General features: G+C 47.7%; 1 protein-coding gene across 1 annotated transcript in view; it reads right to left on the reverse strand.

Annotated features, from left to right (window-relative positions):
* Nucleotides 1-19908, reverse strand: part of LOC134957453 (aldo-keto reductase family 1 member A1-like) — a 54519-nt gene that overhangs the window by 21656 nt on the left and 12955 nt on the right. Inside the window, exon 2 of the mRNA XM_063939396.1 lies at nucleotides 14491-14589. Within this exon, the coding sequence (XP_063795466.1) occupies nucleotides 14491-14583 (93 nt within the window). The 5' untranslated portion in view covers nucleotides 14584-14589. The remainder of the gene's footprint in view (nucleotides 1-14490; nucleotides 14590-19908) is intronic.

Consider the following 19908-nt stretch of genomic DNA (forward strand, 5'->3'; position numbering starts at 1 on the left):
ATAGATAAAGCCAAAATCTGCACTTTGATGGAACCCAATTTCAGGCCTGTATCGATGCCTGCCTGCAAAAAAATGGAGAAACCGACCCAAGTGAAATTCTTCCGCAGGAGCAGCTTTAGTCTCACACCACGAAACATACTTTCTCCAAATACGGTGATAATGTTTCGCCGTAACCTCCTTCCTCGCCTTAAGGAGAGTGGGAATGACCTCCCCGGGAATACCTTTTTCGAGCTAAGATTTGGCGCTCAACTTCCATGCCGTCAAACACAGCCGCGGTAAGTCTGGAAACACGCATGGTCCCTGCAATAACAGGTCCTCTCTTAGAGGGAGCGGCCAAGGATCTTCCACAAGTAATTCCTGAAGATCTGGATACCAGGCCCTTCTTGGCCAATCTGGAACGACAAGAATCGCTTGACCCCTTGCTCGTCGAATGATTCCCAGTACCTTTGGAATGAGAGGAAGCGGAGGGAACACATACACCGACTGAAACACCCACGGAGTTACCAGGGCGTCCACTGCACTGGCTTGGGGGACCCTTGCCCTGGAACAATACCTCGGAAGCTTCTTGTTGAGGCGAAAACATCTTTTATAGCCACAATCATGTACTGAATACTCTTAACTAACCGTGGGTGTAAAGCAGCCTCAGTGAAGTCTACATCGGAATCAGAATCCGTGTCGGTATCCGTATCTACCAACTGGGTAAACGGCCGCTTTTGCGACCCTGATGGGGTCTGCACCTGAGACAAAGCATCCTCCATGGATTTCCTCCACACCTGTGTCTGAGACTCCGATTTATCTAACCTTTTAGACAAAGAGGCCACATTTGTATTAAGTGTACTTAACATTGCAAGTAAGTCAGGTGTCGGCTGCGCCGACAGTGCCAACTCCAGACCCACACTGCTCCCCCAGCAACCTCCTCCGGGGAATAACACTCAGCCTCGGACATGCCGACACGGAGCATCGACACACCGACACACACACACTGCCTCAGCTAGGGGACAGACCCACAAGGAAGCCTGGATAGAGAAACACAGAGGGAGTATGCCAGCCCACACCCCAGCGCCCATATATCCCACTAAACAATATATGTTGAAAGCGCTGCTAGAAATAACAAAAATTATTACCCACAACTGTGCCCCCTCCCCCCCCCCCCCCCCTCCCCGATTAGCTCCCTGTTACTTGTAGTGGAGCTTGGAGGTCCCGGGCCAGCGTCTCATGCAGCGGCGTGGATGAAAGAAAATGGCGCTGGTGAGCCGCGCTGGTGAGCCGCGCGGCTAAGCCCCGCCCCTTCCCGGCGCGCTTCAGCCCGCTAAAATGTGAAAAATGAAAATGCTGGCGGGGGTACGAAAATGGTGCCGAGGCACAGAAAAGCCTTCTGCCAGCTTCCCAGACCCAGTAACATGCTGCCCAGGGCGCTCCCCCCCCCCCCCAGCGCCCTGCACCCTGTGAGTGCCGTTGGTGAAGTGTGTGGGAGCATGGAGCGCAGCGCTGTACCTCGTTACTGGAGTCTTCTGCCGTCACTGAAGTCTTCTGTCTTCTGCATACTCACCCGGCTTCTTTCTTCTGGCTTCTGTGAGGGGGGTGACGGCGCGGCTTCGGGAACAAGCAGCTAGGCGCACCAAGTGATCGAACCATCTGGAGCTAATGGTGTCCAGTAGCCTAAGAAGCAGAGCCCTTAACTAAGTAGAAGTAGGTCTGACTTCTCTCCCCTCAATCCCACGATGCAGGGAGCCTGTAGCCAGCAGGTCTCCCTGAAAATAAAAAACCTAACATAAAGTCTTTTCTTAGGAACTCATGGGGAGCTCCTCTAGTGAGTGTCCAGTCAGTCCTTGGCACAAAGTCTAACTGAGGTCTGGAGGAGGGGCATAGAGGGAGGAGCCAGTTCACACCCAGTCAAAGTCTTTTCAGTGTGCCCAAGCTCCTGCGGATCCCGTCTATACCCCATGGTCCTTTTGGAGTCCCCAGCATCCTCTAGGACGTAAGAGAAATATATTTGGTAAACCAAAGTGAAATGTAACCAAGTTGTTTTATATGCATTATTAGTATAGTGGAGAGATAAATTCATGTTTGCACATTTAGGGGTTTATTCAATTAAAGTCAGATCCATTCCGACATGCATTTATCGCAGGCATTCCCAACCACGGTCCTCAAGGCACACCAACAGTGCAGGTTTTAGTGATATCCAGGCTTCAGCACAGATGGTTAAATCAAAATAACTGAGGTACTAATTAAGTCACCTGTGTTCAAGCCTGGATATCACTAAAACCAGGACTGTTAGTGTGCCTTGAGGACCGAGGTTGGGAAACACTGATTTATCGGAATGGATCCAACAAGGGCTATTCATGTCGGATTTGGCCGTTCTTGACCTTCTCAATCCGACTTAAAAAAAAGTCGGATTGAGATGAGGGGCTGCAGCAATGTTCTACACACTGTATTTCTACAGACGCAAGAGAGAGTTCATCTTTCTACCAGCTCCCAGGCTACTGAGACACCAAGAAAAACCACAAGAACAACTAATATAGATGTCTGGCCAGTAACATTCTGTGCGCCCCTCTTCGCTGTGATCTGCCCTACACAGGCAGATCCTGGGGAAATGCCCCCTACATGGCCTGGGTCAGGAAGCCTTACCTACACAACCTGAGCCAGACCGGCAGTATATATGAATAATTAACAATCACTGTTATCAATTGTATATCAGTTTTTTGTTTTGCAATTTTTTTGCAACCTTCATACCCACGTCAGCTCAGTCATAATCTGGTAATCATATTTATATAGTAATGTGGACCTAGCCCCGATCACTGTGCACTGCTCCTGGGGTTCCAGCAGGAATATGTTCTACTTACAGACTATAATGGAAGTCTCAGTTCCTGCTTCATCGCTGCTATAACAGATTATCAGTGATTGCATATTATGGTCTTGCACTTTATAATCAGCTGTAACCGCCAGAAGCGGGATACTGACACTAATACACCTTGGGGGTAATTCCAAGTTGATCCCAGCAGGACATTTTTTAGCAGTTGGGCAAAACCATGTGCACTGCAGGGGGGGGGGGGGGGGGGGGGGGCAGATATAACATGTGCAGAGAGAGTTAGATTTGGGTGGGGTGTGTTCAATCTGCAATCTAATTTGCAGTGTAAAAATAAAGCAGCCAGTATTTACCCTGCACAGAAATAAAATAACCAACCCAAATCTAACTTTCTCTGTACATGTTATATCTGCCCCCCCCCCCCCCCCCCCCCCCCCCTCTGCACTGCACATGGTTTTGCACAACTGCTAAAAAATTTCCTGCTGCGATCAACTTGGAATTACCCCCCTTGTGCAGAGCAGTCGGAGCTGGACTGTCATCTGGAAAATTAGCTTTAGGTGCGGTGGCGTTATAGACACATGTTAGACAATACTTACACATGTGACCTTGCGCCCTTATGGTTTAATTTCAACACAATTACGGCTTACAAGTGTCATAAAAACGTAAACGCATAATTTTCCACTTTGCAAAGATGAACAGGAGAAGATGGAAGAAACATTTAGTTATTGCGCCGTTTAACAAATGCTCCACACACAATCAGTCCCCCCTCCCCCCAGGCCAACAGTACAATTAACAAGCCTTACACGCGGACGCCCTTTATGTTTTACTCTTTCATGTATTGATTAGCAGCCATTGTGTCTACATCCAATATCATTTCACTTCATAAACAGGCCAGCCGCTGACTCTCAGTGATAGCAGAATCTCATTACTACAGAGAGCCGCCAGCTGCAGCCTCTGAGCTCACAGAGCAAAGACTTAAGCTCAGTACACACTATTCAATTATTGGCCCAATTTGCCAATAATCGGGAGAATGACCAAAGTTATTGTATAGCGTGTACAAACAATTGTTTCAGTATTTTGCAGATCATTCTGAATAATCTTGCCCACACACACGAATCGCCCCAAACCAAAAATCTCGGCCAAAACCCCCCGATATTGACCAGTGTGTGCATTCTCAATAATCTGACCACATATGTCATTCGATTTTTTTGTCCATACATCATCCGCCTTGTGGGCGGCAACATACTGTGTTTGCAAATCGGCTGTTAGTAAGTACCTTGGACAGCTCAGACAGCGTCCCAGGCCCTGTGTAAACCCTACAATGCATGTTGTACAGTTATTTTGTAAGGGGGTAATTCAGACCTGATCATAGCAGCAAATTTGTTGGCAGTTGGGCAAAACCATGTGCACTGCAGAAGGGGGGGGGGGGGTTAGATCAGATATAACATGTGCAGAGAGAGTTAGATTTGGGTGGGTTATATTGTTTCTGTGCTGGGTAAATACTGGCTGCTTTATTTTTACACTGCAATTTACATTTCAGTTTGAACACACCCCTCCCAGATCTAACTCTCTCTGCACATGTTACATCTGCCTCCCCTGCCATGCACATGGTTTTGCCCAACTGCTAACAAATTTGCTGCTGCGATCAACTCTGAAATAAGCTCCATGGGGGTCATTCCGAGTTGTTCGCTCGTTATTTTTTTTCGCTACGGAGCAATTAGTCGCAAACTGCGCATGCGCAATGTTCGCAATGCGCCTGCGCCAAGTAAATTAGCACAAAAGCTTGGTATTTTACTCACGGCCTAACAAAGTTTTTTCATTGTTCTGCTGATCGGAGTGTGATTGACAGGAAGTGGGTGTTTCTGGGCGGAAACTGGCCGTTTTATGGGAGTGTGCGGAAAAACGCTGGCGTTTCTGGGAAAAACGCAGGAGTGGCTGGAGAAACGGGGGAGTGTCTGGGCGAACGCTGGGTGTGTTTGTGACGTCAAACCAGGAACGAAACTGACTGAACTGATCGCAATGTAGGAGTAAGTCTCGAGCTACTCAGAAACTGCTAAGAAATTTCTATTCGCAATTCTGCTAATATTTCGTTCACAATTCTGCTAAGCTAAGATACACTCCCAGAGGGCGGCGGCTTAGCGTGTGCAATGCTGCTAAAAGCAGCTAGCGAGCGAACAACTCGGAATGAGGGCCCATGTTCACTGCAGGGTCGGCAGATGTGCAAAGAGAGTTAGATTTGGCTGGAGTGTGTTCAAACTGAAATCTAAATTGCAGTGTAAAAATAAAGCAGCCAGTATTTACCCTGCACAGAAACAAAATAACCCACCCAAATCTAACTCTCTCTGCAAATTTTATATCTGCCCCACCTGCAGTGCAGATGGATTTGCCCAACTGCTAACAAATTTTCTGCTACGATCAGGTCTGAATTACCCCCTAAGAATGCACGACACACTATTACTACGGTTTATGGGGGTCATTCCGAGTTGATCGCATGTAGCAACTTTTTGCTGCTCGTGCGATCAACTAGACGCCGCCTATGGGGGAGTGTATTTTAGCATAGCAGGGCTGCGATCGCTTGTGCAGCCCTGCTATGCTAAAAAAGTTTTGTGTGAAACAAGACTAGCCCTGCAGTTACTTACCCTGTGCGATGGATCCAGCGATGAAGGTCCCGGAATTGACGTCAGACATCCGCCCTCCAAATTCCTGGACACGCCTGCGTTCGGATCCCACGCCCGGAAAACGGTGAGTTGACGCCTCGGAACGCCTTCCTCCTGTCAATCTTCTTGCGGTCGCTGCTGCAACCGCTTTCTTCGTACGCGCCATCGCCAGGCAACAACGCACCTGCGCAATGCGGCTGCCGCGCATGCTCAGTTCTGACCCTTTTGCACCCCTGCGATGAACCGCAGCGTGCGAATGGGTCGGAATGACCCCCTATGTTTTAGTATGTATTAAACCCTAAAGCAGGCTTTCCCAACCACGGTCCTTAAGGCACACCAACAGTGCAGGTTTCAGTGACATCCAGGCTGCAGCACAGATGGTTACATCAAAATAAGTGAGCTACTAATTAAGTCACCTGTTCTGAAGCCTGGATATCACTAAAACATGCACTGTTATGGGCCCTACTGACACGGCGATCCGCCGCCGAGCTGCTCAACCGGCGATACGGCAGACGGGTGACCCGGCGGCAGGGGGGGGCAGTGACGGGGGAGTGAAGTTTCTTCACTCCCCCCGTCACCCGGCTCCATACAAGTGCAGGCAAATATGGACGAGATCGTCCATATTGGCCTGCATGCACAGCCAGCGGAGTACCAGCGATGAACGAGCGCGGCCGCGCATCGTTCATCGCTGGTGACTCCACACTCAAAGATATGAACGTTATCTCTTTCAATAATGAACAAGATCGTTCATATCTTTGAGGATTGTTGGCCAGTGTGTAGGGTCTATAAGTGTGCCTTGAGGACCGTGTTTGGGAAAGCCTGCCCTAAAGCCACTTTCACACATGAAAAACAAAATGTGAAAATATATGGCAAACATTTTTGATATACTGCTGACCACATGAAAACACTTCGTTTTCTCAGGAGAAACTCCTACAATCAGTAATGTGGCTATTTAATTAAGCACAACAATTTACATAAACCAATGCCAAAGCCAAAACTGGTTCCTCAAGGAACCCCCACAGTCCAGGTGTTAAGGATATCCATGCATAACCACAAATCACTTAATTATTAAGTTGCCCAGTTTGTTTCAAGCATGTTACACAAACCACAGATATCCTGGCCTGTTGGGGTGGCTGAGGAACCCAGTTTGAATTCCCCACAACTATTGCGTGACTGCACTCCAACAAACGCTCACAAATGGGGTTATATGTCCGACATGTGACTATATGTACTTTACATAAACAGGTGCAGTCGGAGGGCACACATCATTTACCTCACAACATGGCTCATTTCTATGATAAACTGTATTACAATAACTACACACATTGTACTGTCCCTTTGGTAGAATGTTGCTATTACAGTCTGATGTAGTCACATTCAGGATATATTTTTAGGTAGACTCCACATTACGAGTTCGTTCCTTTATGAGGATTGTTTTAGCCATGCACTCCTTCACCAGAATGGCAAGCTCTTCTGCTGGGCTGTGTTTGCTTATGTGTTGTTGCTGTCTGGACACCACGTCTCTTCCATCCTCCATTTGTGTAGGTATGTCGTCCTCAGTGCCTCCATTTGCTATCACTATAGGATCTTTAGCAGAAGATACGTGTCGTTACTGATTTCCTCTATGTGAGTGTGGGCCTAATTCAGCATGAGACGCATCTGCGATACGTTAGCATGCTGAAGCCCCCATGCAGTGTGCGCACGCGCAGGAGCCGTACTGCACAGGTGCACACAGTGAGAGGCGTTCGTGGGGTGGGCGGGGGTATCGACACAGCGTATTGGAGGCATCGACGTGGCATTGGGAGGGCACAGTCTGGACAACAGAGCCGTGTCCAGACCGTTAGTGTGGCGGCCTGCGGTGGCTGTGTGATGTCACACGCAGCCGCTGCGACCCAAAATATGGCTACCCTAAACATGCGAGCGCTTCGCTGTTTAGCAAATCGCGTGTGTTGTAGGAGGTCCTTCTGCTTAAAATATTGTCACTAATAAACGTTCCTTTGTGAGGGATGGTGAGACACACACACACCGACACTGTCGGGTTATGGTTGTAAACAATGTTTAAGAGCATTATTGTATGCATGATGTGTTGATTATTACATTACCTTAAAATGTTGATCCTTCAGAGCAGCAAATAGTGCTGTACAGGTTTCTGGTATTATGAGCCCCAAAGCTTGAGGAGATATAGCACATGCAACTTTCAAATCTTGCAGGGACCTCCCAGTGGCCAAACCCTTAATGTTGCAAGTTGGTCAGGTGGAACGGCTGTTCTTAAGATGGTGTCTTGTTTCTTGATGTATGGGGTGACAAGTTCCAACAACTCCATATAATATTCATCAGTCATCCTGAGATCATTTCATCAGGATCATTCTGACAAATTAGCATCAGCTAATGCACATGGGAGAACATTTGTCTATTTAGCAGCCATTCCTTTGTCCAGCAGAGCCTTCTCCTAAATCTTCCCCTTCTTTTCATGTCATTTAAAATAGTGACAGCAGCAAGTGCAAATTTGCAAATACAGCACGGGGCTCTTGCACAGGATCCTGTGTGGTGGGCAAAAGCAAGAGAACACACAGGAGACCACTAAATATATAGGCCCAAAATAAGGTAATGATACCTTCCACTTGGGATTAAAAAAACATCCATCTTTTCCTTTAACCCAACCTTTTACCCCAAAAACACACCAATGATCCATGCCCCCAAGTGGAGAAATTGTGTAGTGTGTAGTGGAAACAGATTTTTTTAGCGACCGTCTTATTTACAAAAAAAACCCCGAAAAATCAGCCGATTTTTCTGTGGTAAAAATAAAGTGTGTATGACGGATATCAGCAGCGCCGTCTAGACAAAAAATTGATCAGATTATCGGGTCGAACAAAAATAACTGCCAGTGTGTACCTAGCTTAATTCTGAGATCAAAGGAGGTGACCTGGGGAGGTTCCAGTGATAAATACCGGACCCATCTCAGGTAAGGATATAGGACTGATGCCATGACCCAGCACATACCAACTCTGGAAAACAATATAGTAAGGTTAGATTTGTATTTTCTATAGCATGAAAAAAGCCTACTCATCTGACTTAGATAACCGAACAAATGGGAAGCTCTTGGGGGTCATTCAGGTGCGGCCGTTGGTGCTATCACAGCTGCTTCCTTGGAAGTGATAGCGTTGTATGATGACGTAGCAGCAGGCGTCTATTACAAGCAGACGCCTCCTGCTAGAGTAGTGATCTGACCTGCGTCCTAGGACTTAGCATCAGATCAGGCACCCACCATCCGGCAGCTTACATCACCCATGGTTCTGTGCAAGCCGCACATCGCAGAGGCCAGGAAATTGTCATCCCAGGACAGAGATTCCTGACCTCTTCCCTCCACCAAAACTGTGGCGACACGCCTCCATTTTCACAAAAGGAGGCAGTCACCGACCCCTCCCCCCCTGAAAACGGCATCAGACTGTCATTAATTGCTTGCGCCGTCTGTACTTTGCGCCGATGGTCGCAGGTGCAACCGCACCTGAATGACCCCCCTTATGAGCAGAATGGTCACTCTATTTGTCTAATTTTCTGTAATGTATGTAATGTTTATATATCTCCATTAGACGGTAAAACAAATAAAATTCAGTAAAGGTGATAAAATGCATTTATGTCTCTATAGATAAGGTATTTGAGTCTGGGGGCACGTGTATTAATGCTATAATGGAATCGCCCACATTCAATGACTGATTTAATTCTGGATGCATTTTACACCTAAACATAAGTGTATATTGTCCAATTTATGGAGCTTGCAGGCTAGTTGTATCTCAGGATGTATCCTACCCTACAGCTGTACAATACGCATCAGTTTAATACTAGGGGCGGGATGTACTAAAGACTAAAAATGCTGCCAAAAGTTTGAAAATCAAGTTTTTTAAGTTTTGGCTACATTTTCATTAGTGATGAGCGGGTTCGGTTCCTCGGAAACCGAACCCCCCCGAACTTCACCCATTTTACACGGGTCCGAGGCATACTCGGATTCTCCCGTATGGCTCGGTTAACCCGAGCGCGCCCGAACGTCATCATCCCGCTGTCGGATTCTCGCGAGATTCGGATTCTATATAAGCAGCCGCGCGTCGCCGCCATTTTCACTCGTGCATTGGAAATGTTAGCGAGAGGACGTGGCTGGCGTCCTCTCCGTTTATTAATCTTGATGCAAAAATATTTGTGCTTATTCCTTAATTGTGGGGACTGGGGAGCAGCTGTATTATATAGGAGGAGTACAGTGCAGAGTTTTGCTGACAGTGACCACCAGTATACGTTGTCTGCCTGAAAAACACTCCATATCTGTGCTCAGTGTGCTGCATATATCTGTGCTCACACTGCTTAATTGTGGGGACTGGGGAGCAGCTGTATTATATAGGAGGAGTACAGTGCAGAGTTTTGCTGACAGTGACCACCAGTATACGTTGTCTGCCTGAAAAACACTCCATATCTGTGCTCAGTGTGCTGCATATATCTGTGCTCACACTGCTTTATTGTGGGCACTGGGGACCACCAGTATATTATATAGGAGGAGTACAGTGCAGAGTTTTGCTGACCAGTGACCACCAGTATACGTTGTCTGCCTGAAAAACACTCCATATCTGTGCTCAGTGTGCTGCATATATCTGTGCTCACACTGCTTTATTGTGGGCACTGGGGACCACCAGTATATTATATAGGAGGAGTACAGTGCAGAGTTTTGCTGACCAGTGACCACCAGTATACGCATACTTGCCGACTTCTGGGCTGCTCTCTCCGGGAGAGAGCAGCCGGTCGGCTCATCAGGGCAGGCAGGAAGTGAGGTGACGTCCAGAGGGGGGCGGGCCAGAGGCGGAACGGGGCGGGCCAGAGGCGGAATGGGGGCGTGGCTGATTGATCGTGTCATGTAAGCCACGCCCCCCGCTGTGTAATGCCGCTATTCTCAGCATTATACAGCAGGGGGCGTGGCTATGATGACGCGATTCAACAAGAATTGCGTCATCGCCTGCTCGGACCGCCCACTTTACTCGCTAAGTGGGCGGCCGGGCAGGGGGTGACCGCTGAAATCGGGAGACTTGTCTGCCCTTCCGGGGGGCCGGGAGGGTCACCCGATTTTCGGGAGCCTCCCGCCCATACCGGGAGGGTAGGCAAGTATGAGTATACGTTGTCTGCCTGAAAAACACTCCATATCTGTGCTCAGTGTGCTGCATATATCTGTGCTCACACTGCTTTAGTGTGGGCACTGGGGACCACCAGTATATTATATAGGAGGAGTACAGTGCAGAGTTTTGCTGACCAGTGACCACCAGTATACGTTGTCTGCCTGAAAAACACTCCATATCTGTGCTCAGTGTGCTGCATATATCTGTGCTTACACTGCTTTATTGTGGGCAGTGGGGACCACCAGTATATTATATAGGAGGAGTACAGTGCAGAGTTTTGCTGACCAGTGACCACCAGTATACGTTGTCTGCCTGAAAAACACTCCATATCTGTGCTCAGTGTGCTGCATATATCTGTGCTCACACTGCTTTATTGTGGGCACTGGGGACCACCAGTATATTATATAGGAGGAGTACAGTGCAGAGTTTTGCTGACAGTGACCACCAGTATATATAGCAGTACGGTACGGAAGGCCACTGCTCTACCTACCTCTGTGTCGTCAAGTATACTATCCATCCATACCTGTGGTGCATTTCAGTTGTGCGCAGTATATATAGTAGTAGGCCATTGCTATTGATACTGGCATATAATTCCACACATTAAAAAATGGAGAACAAAAATGTGGAGGTTAAAATAGGGAAAGATCAAGATCCACTTCCACCTCGTGCTGAAGCTGCTGCCACTAGTCATGGCCGAGACGATGAAATGCCATCAACTTCGTCTGCCAAGGCCGATGCCCAATGTCATAGTAGAGAGCATGTAAAATCCAAAAAATAAAAGTTCAGTAAAATGACCCAAAAATCAAAATTGAAAGCGTCTGATGAGAAGCGTAAACTTGCCAATATGCCATTTACGGCACGGAGTGGCAAGGAACGGCTGAGGCCCTGGCCTATGTTCATGGCTAGTGGTTCAGATTCACATGAGGATGGAAGCACTCATCCTCTCGCTAGAAAACTGCAGTGCCACTCCTAGATGGGCCAGGTGTTTGTGTCGGCCACTTGGGTCGCTTAGCTTAGTCACACAGCTACCTCATTGCGCCTCTTTTTTTCTTTGCATCATGTGCTGTTTGGGGACAATTTCTTTGAAGTGCCATCCTGCCTGACACTGCAGTGCCACTCCTAGATGGGCCAGGTGTTTGTTTCGGCCACTTGTGTCGCTTAGCTTAGTCACACAGCGACCTTGGTGCGCCTCTTTTTTTCTTTACATCATGTGCTGTTTGGGGACTATTTTTTTGAAGTGCCATCCTGCCTGACACTGCAGTGCCACTCCTAGATGGGCCAGGTGTTTGTGTCGGCCACTTGTGTCGATTAGCTTAGCCATCCAGCGACCTCGGTGCAAATTTTAGGACTAAAAATAATATTGTGAGGTGTGAGGTGTTCAGAATAGACTGAAAATGAGTGGAAATTATGGTTATTGAGGTTAATAATACTATGGGATCAAAATGACCCCCAAATTCTATGATTTAAGCTGTTTTTGAGGGTTTTTTGTAAAAAAACACCCGAATCCAAAACACACCCGAATCCGACAAAAAATTTTCAGGGAGGTTTTGCCAAAACGCGTCCGAATCCAAAACACGGCCGCGGATCCGAATCCAAAACCAAAACACAAAACCCGAAAAATTTCCGGTGCACATCACTAATTTTCATACTGTATGTACCAAGCTCCGGGATGAGATACATTCTGGAGCTTGGAGCCGGGGAGTAGCACATTGTTACCCAATAGAAGCCTATTGGCTTCATCTTGCATTTTCCCCTGAGAGGGATCCAATTGGATCCCTTCCAGCACACCCCAGGCACCATGCTCAAAAGGATTACTTGGTCCTAAACCTGGAAAATTAAAAAAAGCTGTCTTCTGTAATTTTAATCGCATTTGTAAGTACATACCGGTGTTACTATGTACTAGATAAGTGGTGGGATGTATTACGCATAGTACATCCCGGGCAAGGAGAAAACAGTTGTGTATACTCCAGGAGATGTGGGCAACAGTGTTAGTAGTAAATTATAAAGGGTGGGATGTACTAAAAGGAAAATGCAGTGAAAACCCTGAAAACGGGCGTTTTTTGGACTTTGGCCGCATTTTCCATATGTGCCAAGCTCTGGAATGTGATGCATTCTGGGACTTGGATGTGGTGGGTATCGTCAGCTTTTGCCATAGATTTTATCCTATAGAAGCCTATGGGCTTCATTCACAGCATCGGGCATCTAAACAGCAAACGGCGGCACCAGCAGCGGATCTTGCCACGGCGGCAGCGCCCTCCGGAAGGCGGTTCCCCCGGGCAAAAATCCTGCTTGCCCGTAGCAAGATCCGCTACTGGGCAGGATGTACCGCATTGCGGATGTGATACTTACTGTAGTCACCCAAAGTCACACACAATATACAGTACTTTACGTATCATAAGTAGGTCTGCGTCTGACCAGTGTTATTAATATTTACAAAGTCACATTTGTCATGTAAGATATATTTAAATATAGATGCAAATACACAATAATAGCACTAATTAAGTTCAATTAAATAAACACATCCATGTATTCCCTCTTCAAATAAAAATCTGTGTTTCTACTGCAGATTGTAGATATCCAATAAGTTATGCGCACAGATCGCAGCTGCCGCTCTGATACCAGTAACAGGAGGATATGTATCAAGCAGTGTAAAGAGTCTAGAAGTGGACCAGTGAAGAAGTTGCCCATAGCAACCAAATCAGCCACGACCTATCATTTTATTGAATGTACTTGATCAATGCTACCTTGAAACTAGCTGGTTGCTATGGGCAACTTCTCCACTCTACACACTGCTTGATACTGTACATCTCTCTGTGGGAGGGATCAAGCCACAATCAGCCAATCAACAGCGACTGCTGCTCTTCCTCATCATCTACATAGGGAGGGATGTGTTTGAAGTTTTTGAGCACTTACGCTCTAGAAAAGCGCTTGATCTGCCCACAAATAAATAACAATCAGTGCACTTACGCCCAACTTTATATTAGCCCCTCAACATCTATGAACTGATCTTATCCCAATAAGGTTTTTTTATGTTGACTCTGGAATCAGTGGCATATCTATAATGGGTGCAGTGTGTGCGGTGCACACGGTCCCCTGGTCCAGAGGGGGCCCACACCGCACACACTGCACCCATTTCGTCCATACTTACCTTTCTGGTGTCCATCGGCGTCTCCGCGTGGGTTGTGTCTATGTTCCCTTCATGATCAGAACCAGGAAGTGACAGCACGAGAGGGCAGTAGATAACTTCCGCCCTTACAGCATCTAAATATTTTCTCTGTTCTCCGTTTGTTTGAGTTTATTTCGTTTTTTCTATGCACCATTGGACGCTCGCCACGCTTTGGGCTCGGTGTCTCGCTCCGCTTCGCTCGCCACAGGTTACTACTCCAAATAATTTGTGACATGGACCCAGGGGCTTATGGGAAAGGTCCTCTTCACTAAGGGAAACTAGACACTACCCTCCAGCGTGTGGGCCCCCTCCTCCTCCGTAGCCGGCAGCGCAGTTAGTGCTCTGAGCACTAGAGAGACTCTGGCACTGTGCCAGAGTCTAAAGCGCTTGTGCAGGTCTCCGGAAAAATGGCCGCCGTGCCATTTACTCGGACACCTGCGCAAGCCGTTCCGCCTCCACCACGCCACCGTTCCGCCTCTGGCCCGCCCCTCTCTGCACGTCACGTCACTGCCCGCCCCCCTGCTGAGCCGACCTGGCTGCTCTCTCCCGGAGAGAGCAGCCATAGAGTCGGCAAGTATGGTCTGCTGGGGCAAATAATACTTATCTCTTTTGCAGGGCAAATGGGAGTTACACCCACAGCAGTGAGACAGTCAGGCTCTCTCTACATTCTCATCCTGCGCAGAGGATTTCACGCATGACAGGGCAACTTACCTGTCCAGGTTCACTCTTCCAGGTGCCGAGTCCTACCATCGGCATCTTCTGGCCAGTGCGTAATGTCTGGAACAGCTGAACAGCTTTCGCCATGTTTGCCTTAAATGGAAAAGATTAGAAAGAAATGCAAAATGTGAAACAGAGCAGCAAGTTATATAGCTCGTTAACAGTAATTAAAACAATGTGTGCTTACAGATCAGGAAATAAAGGTAACGAGGCTGTGGCGTAGGGCGGGGCCATTTGTTTGTACAGCAGGCGTATCTTGGGCACCATTTTCTTGGCATAGTTATTGAGTAAATAGTAATTTTGATTACAGCAAATGACAAAGTCACCGATCATTTGGTCAGTAAAAGAAATAGGTGAGGTCTGAATATTTTATGTTCTGCTCCTGAAGTAGATTTACTTTTAGGCTGAATTTATATTTAAATGAGGCCTCATACAGGCCAAATACATAATAAGAGCTGGACGTTCCCTGTGTGAGATACGTCCAGTGTCCATAAATCTTTGTCTGCGGCACATTGTCACGTGGAACCTAGAGACAGGGCTGCCACCAAAAAAAATGGGGCCCAGGGACTGACAAAATAGACAGTGCCCCTCCCTGCCCCCCAAAAAAAGATTCTGCCGCACTGCTCTTCCCCTATGTGATGTCCTACATTGTGACGTTACATGCAGGTGGAGTGCTGCGGACCTACAGGAACATTTACAGAGAGCAGATAAGGCTTGAAGAAGTCCTCCTTGCGCATCAGACTGCTGTTGAGTCACAGACTGGTGAAGCGCTACAGGTATTGGTGGTAGGAGCCAGGGGTGGGGCCCCCCTCTGTGTATGGGCCCGGGACACCAGTCCCCACAGATGGCTGCCCTGCCTGGAGATATTTTATTTCAGTCTCCTCCTGAAGATAAACTGAGAGCAGAAAACCTCCCATCTGTGGCCCTCATTCCGAGTTGTTCGCTCGCTGCTAATTTTAGCAGAATTGCTAATAGGCTCAAATCCAGCAGTTCTGCGCATGTGTATGCATCTCAGGGCGCACGCGCTAAGCAAATTTACACAAAACTATGCTATTTTACTCACAGGCGAACAAAGCTTTTCAATCGCTCTGCTGATTGGCAGGAAGTGGGTGTTTCTGGGCGGAAACTGGCCGTTTTCAGGGAGTGTGCTAAAAAACGCAGGCGTGCCAGGTAAAAACGCAGGAGTGTCTGGAGAAACAGAGGAGTGGCTGGTCGGACGCTGGGCATGTTTGTGACGTCAAACCAGGAACTAAACGGACTGAGGTGATCGCATTCTAGGAGTAGGTCTGGAGCTACTCAGAAACTGCAAGGAAATTGCTTTCGTTAGCAATTCTGCTATGCTAAGATACACTCCCAGAGGGCGGCGGCTTTGTGTTTGCAATTCTGCTAAAAGTAGCTAGCGAGCGAACAACTCGGAATGAGGGCCTGTGAGAGATCGCTGAGAGCCGGGGCTGTCTCTATACATGACACAATCTCCCAGCATGCCCTGCAGGACCACCTGCCAGTACTACGGCGCTTGTGATTGGTGGGGATAAACATAGACACACTCTACAATCATTTATTAATATAATACAGGACACACAGTGTCAGGAATAACAGTAATTATAATTTCTTTATATGATGGCAGCATAATCTGCATTGTTGTTGTGTCAATCAGAGTCATTTGTGCAGGTCAATGGCAGTGGTGTAACTAGAGTGGGCAACTCGTTTCCCCAGTCAGTTTGGGGTATACACTTGTCTCAGGAGCTAACACTCACTAGGTGGGTTCTTTTCCTAAATCTCTTAGCGTGAATCCGCTGTCTTGAATTCTGATCCCCCAGGAAATCAATACACGCATATAAACTCTACCCAGCAACCTAGCTGGGAATCAAAGCCAAGGCCACAGAAACGGTGACACCAGCAATATGTCTTTCAGTGGCGATGGATAGACACAGGGATAATAGGGAGTCGTACAACCCTTTACCACCAGCCGAGGAGAGAAACCAGAAAGAGCAAGAGACAGGACTAGTCTGTATTTATTTATTATTTATTAGCAGTCTCTTATATAGTGCAGCATATTCCGTTGCGCTTTACAATTAGAACAACAGTAATAGAACAAAACTGGGTAAAAACAGACAGACATAGAGGTAGGAGGGCCCTGCATCTCAAGCTTACAGTCTATAGTATTTAGCCATTTGCTATAGTCCTGCCAGAGTGTAATATAAGAAGCGGGTGGCAGCGATTATACAGAGCCAGCAGGGGCAAACGCAGGAATTCTAGAGGGGGGTTGTCCCCATGAAAGGTGCATAATTATCATGTAAGTTTAAGTTGTAGTCTGTCCAAAACAAAGTGTAGGTTATGTTATACCCCTTTCAGATCGCCTGAGGCAGGTCGCAACCGGGAGCCTGACACGGGAGCTCCCAGGGTGCGATATGCCTCAGATGCCCCTCGGCCGCTGTCTGCAACCTGGCATATCGCCGGGTTGGTGGCGTCAGTGGTGACGCGGCAGGGGCGGCACTTGGAGATCTCATGATCTCCAAGTGCCGCCTGTCCACACAATGTGAACGGGAAATGGGTCGCATTGACCCGGCTCCCGTTCACACCGCACAGCGAGCCGGGTTGAACACGAGTTCATCCCTGCTCACGACCAGGGTTGAAATACCGACCCGGTATATTTCCCCTGGCATCTTTCAGACCGCACAGGAACACGGGTTATGCATGCTCATGTGCCAAGCAATAACCCATGTTTAAAGCTGGCGGTCTGAAAGGGGTATAAGGGAGTGCTGCAGACGTATGCAGGCCATACTTACCTACTCTCCCGGATTCTGCGGGAGACACCCGGTTTTTCGAGTAGTCCCCCGCAGCCCCGGAAGAGTGGGCACACCTCCCGCATTGTGCCCACTTCCTAGTGAAGTGGGCAGAATGTGGAGAAAGACAGAGCAAAATCGCGGACTGGTGGAGGGGGCGGAGCCTAATGACGTGATTATATGCTAATCGTGTCATTTAGCTCCGCCCCTATGCAAATATTAACCTGCTGTGGGCTTTTCCTGGCGAGTAGGTGGGGCTTAATGATGTAATTATCTCAGCCCCGCCCTCGCCGCCGCCCACCTGCTTCTCCTCTCCGGGCATCTCCCGGAGAGGAGATTTCAGATGTTGGTAAGTATGATGCAGGCCCAATGATCAAAGTAAGCCACTTACTAGATTCTCTCTCTGGTGCACTCAGATCCCCAGACACACACACTGCAGACTTGATAGGAAAATCTGCTGACACTGGGCATATGCAGCAACTCCATTCTGCCCTTTGTACTGCATATAGTGGCCGCTGGCCAGGCTGTGGGGTAGGGGTGTTTTCGGGCAACTGGAAACCCCTCCTGCATTTGGCCATTGGGGCTAATTTAGACCTGAGCGCTGCTGTCTTATGACTGCCTGCATCCTGAACGCCGGTAAAATGTTTCACACCCTGCACAACCTACTTTACCCTCATTATTCATATCTGCATATTTACCTTTTTTTCTTTTTGTAAAGCTTTCCAACCCTTGTATGCTGCATCTAAGCCTCATGTTTACTATAACTGACTCACACTGCCGGCTGTTCCTAATTCCAGCGCTTGGGTCATGTCAGGCAACCACACAAGTATTTCAGTACAGAAGACGCAAACTGAGAAAGTGATATTTTATGTCAGATCCATTCCACCCAACATGCACTGGGAAAATGCTATCTGCAAAAGGAGAGCAGAATAACCATACTTGGATGGAGGGAGGTAAACCTCCTTGACTGGGGGTGGATCGATATGGCATGACAGGTTATGGGCCAATAGGAAAGATAGGGGGCGGGGTCAGTGGATAAATCTGTCTGTGTCTGGTTTTTTATTGTCTCTTTCTTTTTGCCTTCTCACCCTCCCACCCCTTTCAAGGTTAGTTATTCTCAGTGGTGTTATGGTTTAGGGTTGTTAGCGTTTGTTTTTCATTGCTATTTGTTTGGCAAAAAATAGCGTCAGGTTCTCGGTGTTTGAGTTAGAAGTCGCAGTTTTTTGGGCCCTACACACTGGTGGGGGGGGGGGGGGAGGAGTGAAGTTTCTTTACTCCCCCTGTCACCCGGCCCCATAGCCCTGCATGCTACTATGGATGAGATTGTCCATATTGGCCTGCACGTATATACGACCAGGCACCAACGATGAACGAGTGCGGGGCTGCGCATCGTTTATCGTTGGTGCCTACCAGAGCCGGCCCTAACCAATATGATGCTCTAGGCAAGATTTTGGCTGGTGCCCCTAGCACCACCGCTAATTCCGCCTCTGACCTTGCACCCCGTTCCCAGCACCATCACCCCCCACCCATAGAAGTACTTTTTTTTTTCCCCTACCCCCTGTAATTTAAATAAGAACAGTGTGCACATTCAGTGCACAGCCCAAAAACGTATGTGTGTTTGCTGGCAAGGGGCATAGCCACACAATAGTACCCCCTATTTAACTTATGCCTCACAGTAGTGCAACTTTATTCACAATTTATAATGCGATAGTGTCCCTTATTCACATTACATGCATCACACAGTAGTCACATAGCATCATACTGGATTGCTCTTTATTCTCATTACACCACACAGTAGTGCCCTTTCTATACGTTACGCCACACAGTAGAGCACCTTATGCACATAATGCCACACATTGGTAATGCCCTTATACACATAATGATACACATAATGTCCCTTACACATATGCTGCACATTATTTGTGCCCTTATACATATAATGACACACATAGTGCCCCTTACACATATGTTACACATTATTAATGCCCTTATACACATAATGACACATATAGTTCCTGGCGTGAGTCAACTGGCAGCTCTGCTAACGTCGGGTGCCTATTTTTTATGAAAATGCATCTTACTTGCATTGCTATGTGGCTAGGATGCACAAGCAGCTTCTGTTGATTAAAATGATATGCAGCATGCCTATATACTGTGTGCGACCTGTATCTGCATCCGAAATGCTACACACAGAATATAGGCATGTCACATATCATTTTAATCAGCAGAAGCTGCTTGTGCCCCTAGGCATACCAGATGCCCTAGGCAATTGCCTGGTTTGCCTATGCCTAGGGCCGGCTCTGGCGCCTACACACTGAAAGAGATATGAACGAGCTCTCAATCATTAATGAACAAGATTGTTCATATCTTTCAGTGAAATCGCTAAGTGTGTAGGGCCCTTTAGTCGGTTTGGTGCTGTTTAGGTGCACTCGCTTTCATTGACTGTTATAGTTGCTGGACCACCCAGTGCAGCGTCATCACCCTTCAGGGTGGGTAGTGAAGGTAGAAGGTCTGAGTGGATACCTATGTTTGTCTGGTAGTTTGATTGGTTCACTGATTGATGTTTGGGAGGCATGACATGCGGTTACTGCTCCGTTTTTCGTCATGCAGAGGAGAGGGCTTGCTC

The sequence above is a fragment of the Pseudophryne corroboree genome, chromosome 9 (genome assembly GCF_028390025.1).
Source record: "Pseudophryne corroboree isolate aPseCor3 chromosome 9, aPseCor3.hap2, whole genome shotgun sequence".
Taxonomy (NCBI): Eukaryota; Metazoa; Chordata; class Amphibia; order Anura; family Myobatrachidae; genus Pseudophryne; species Pseudophryne corroboree.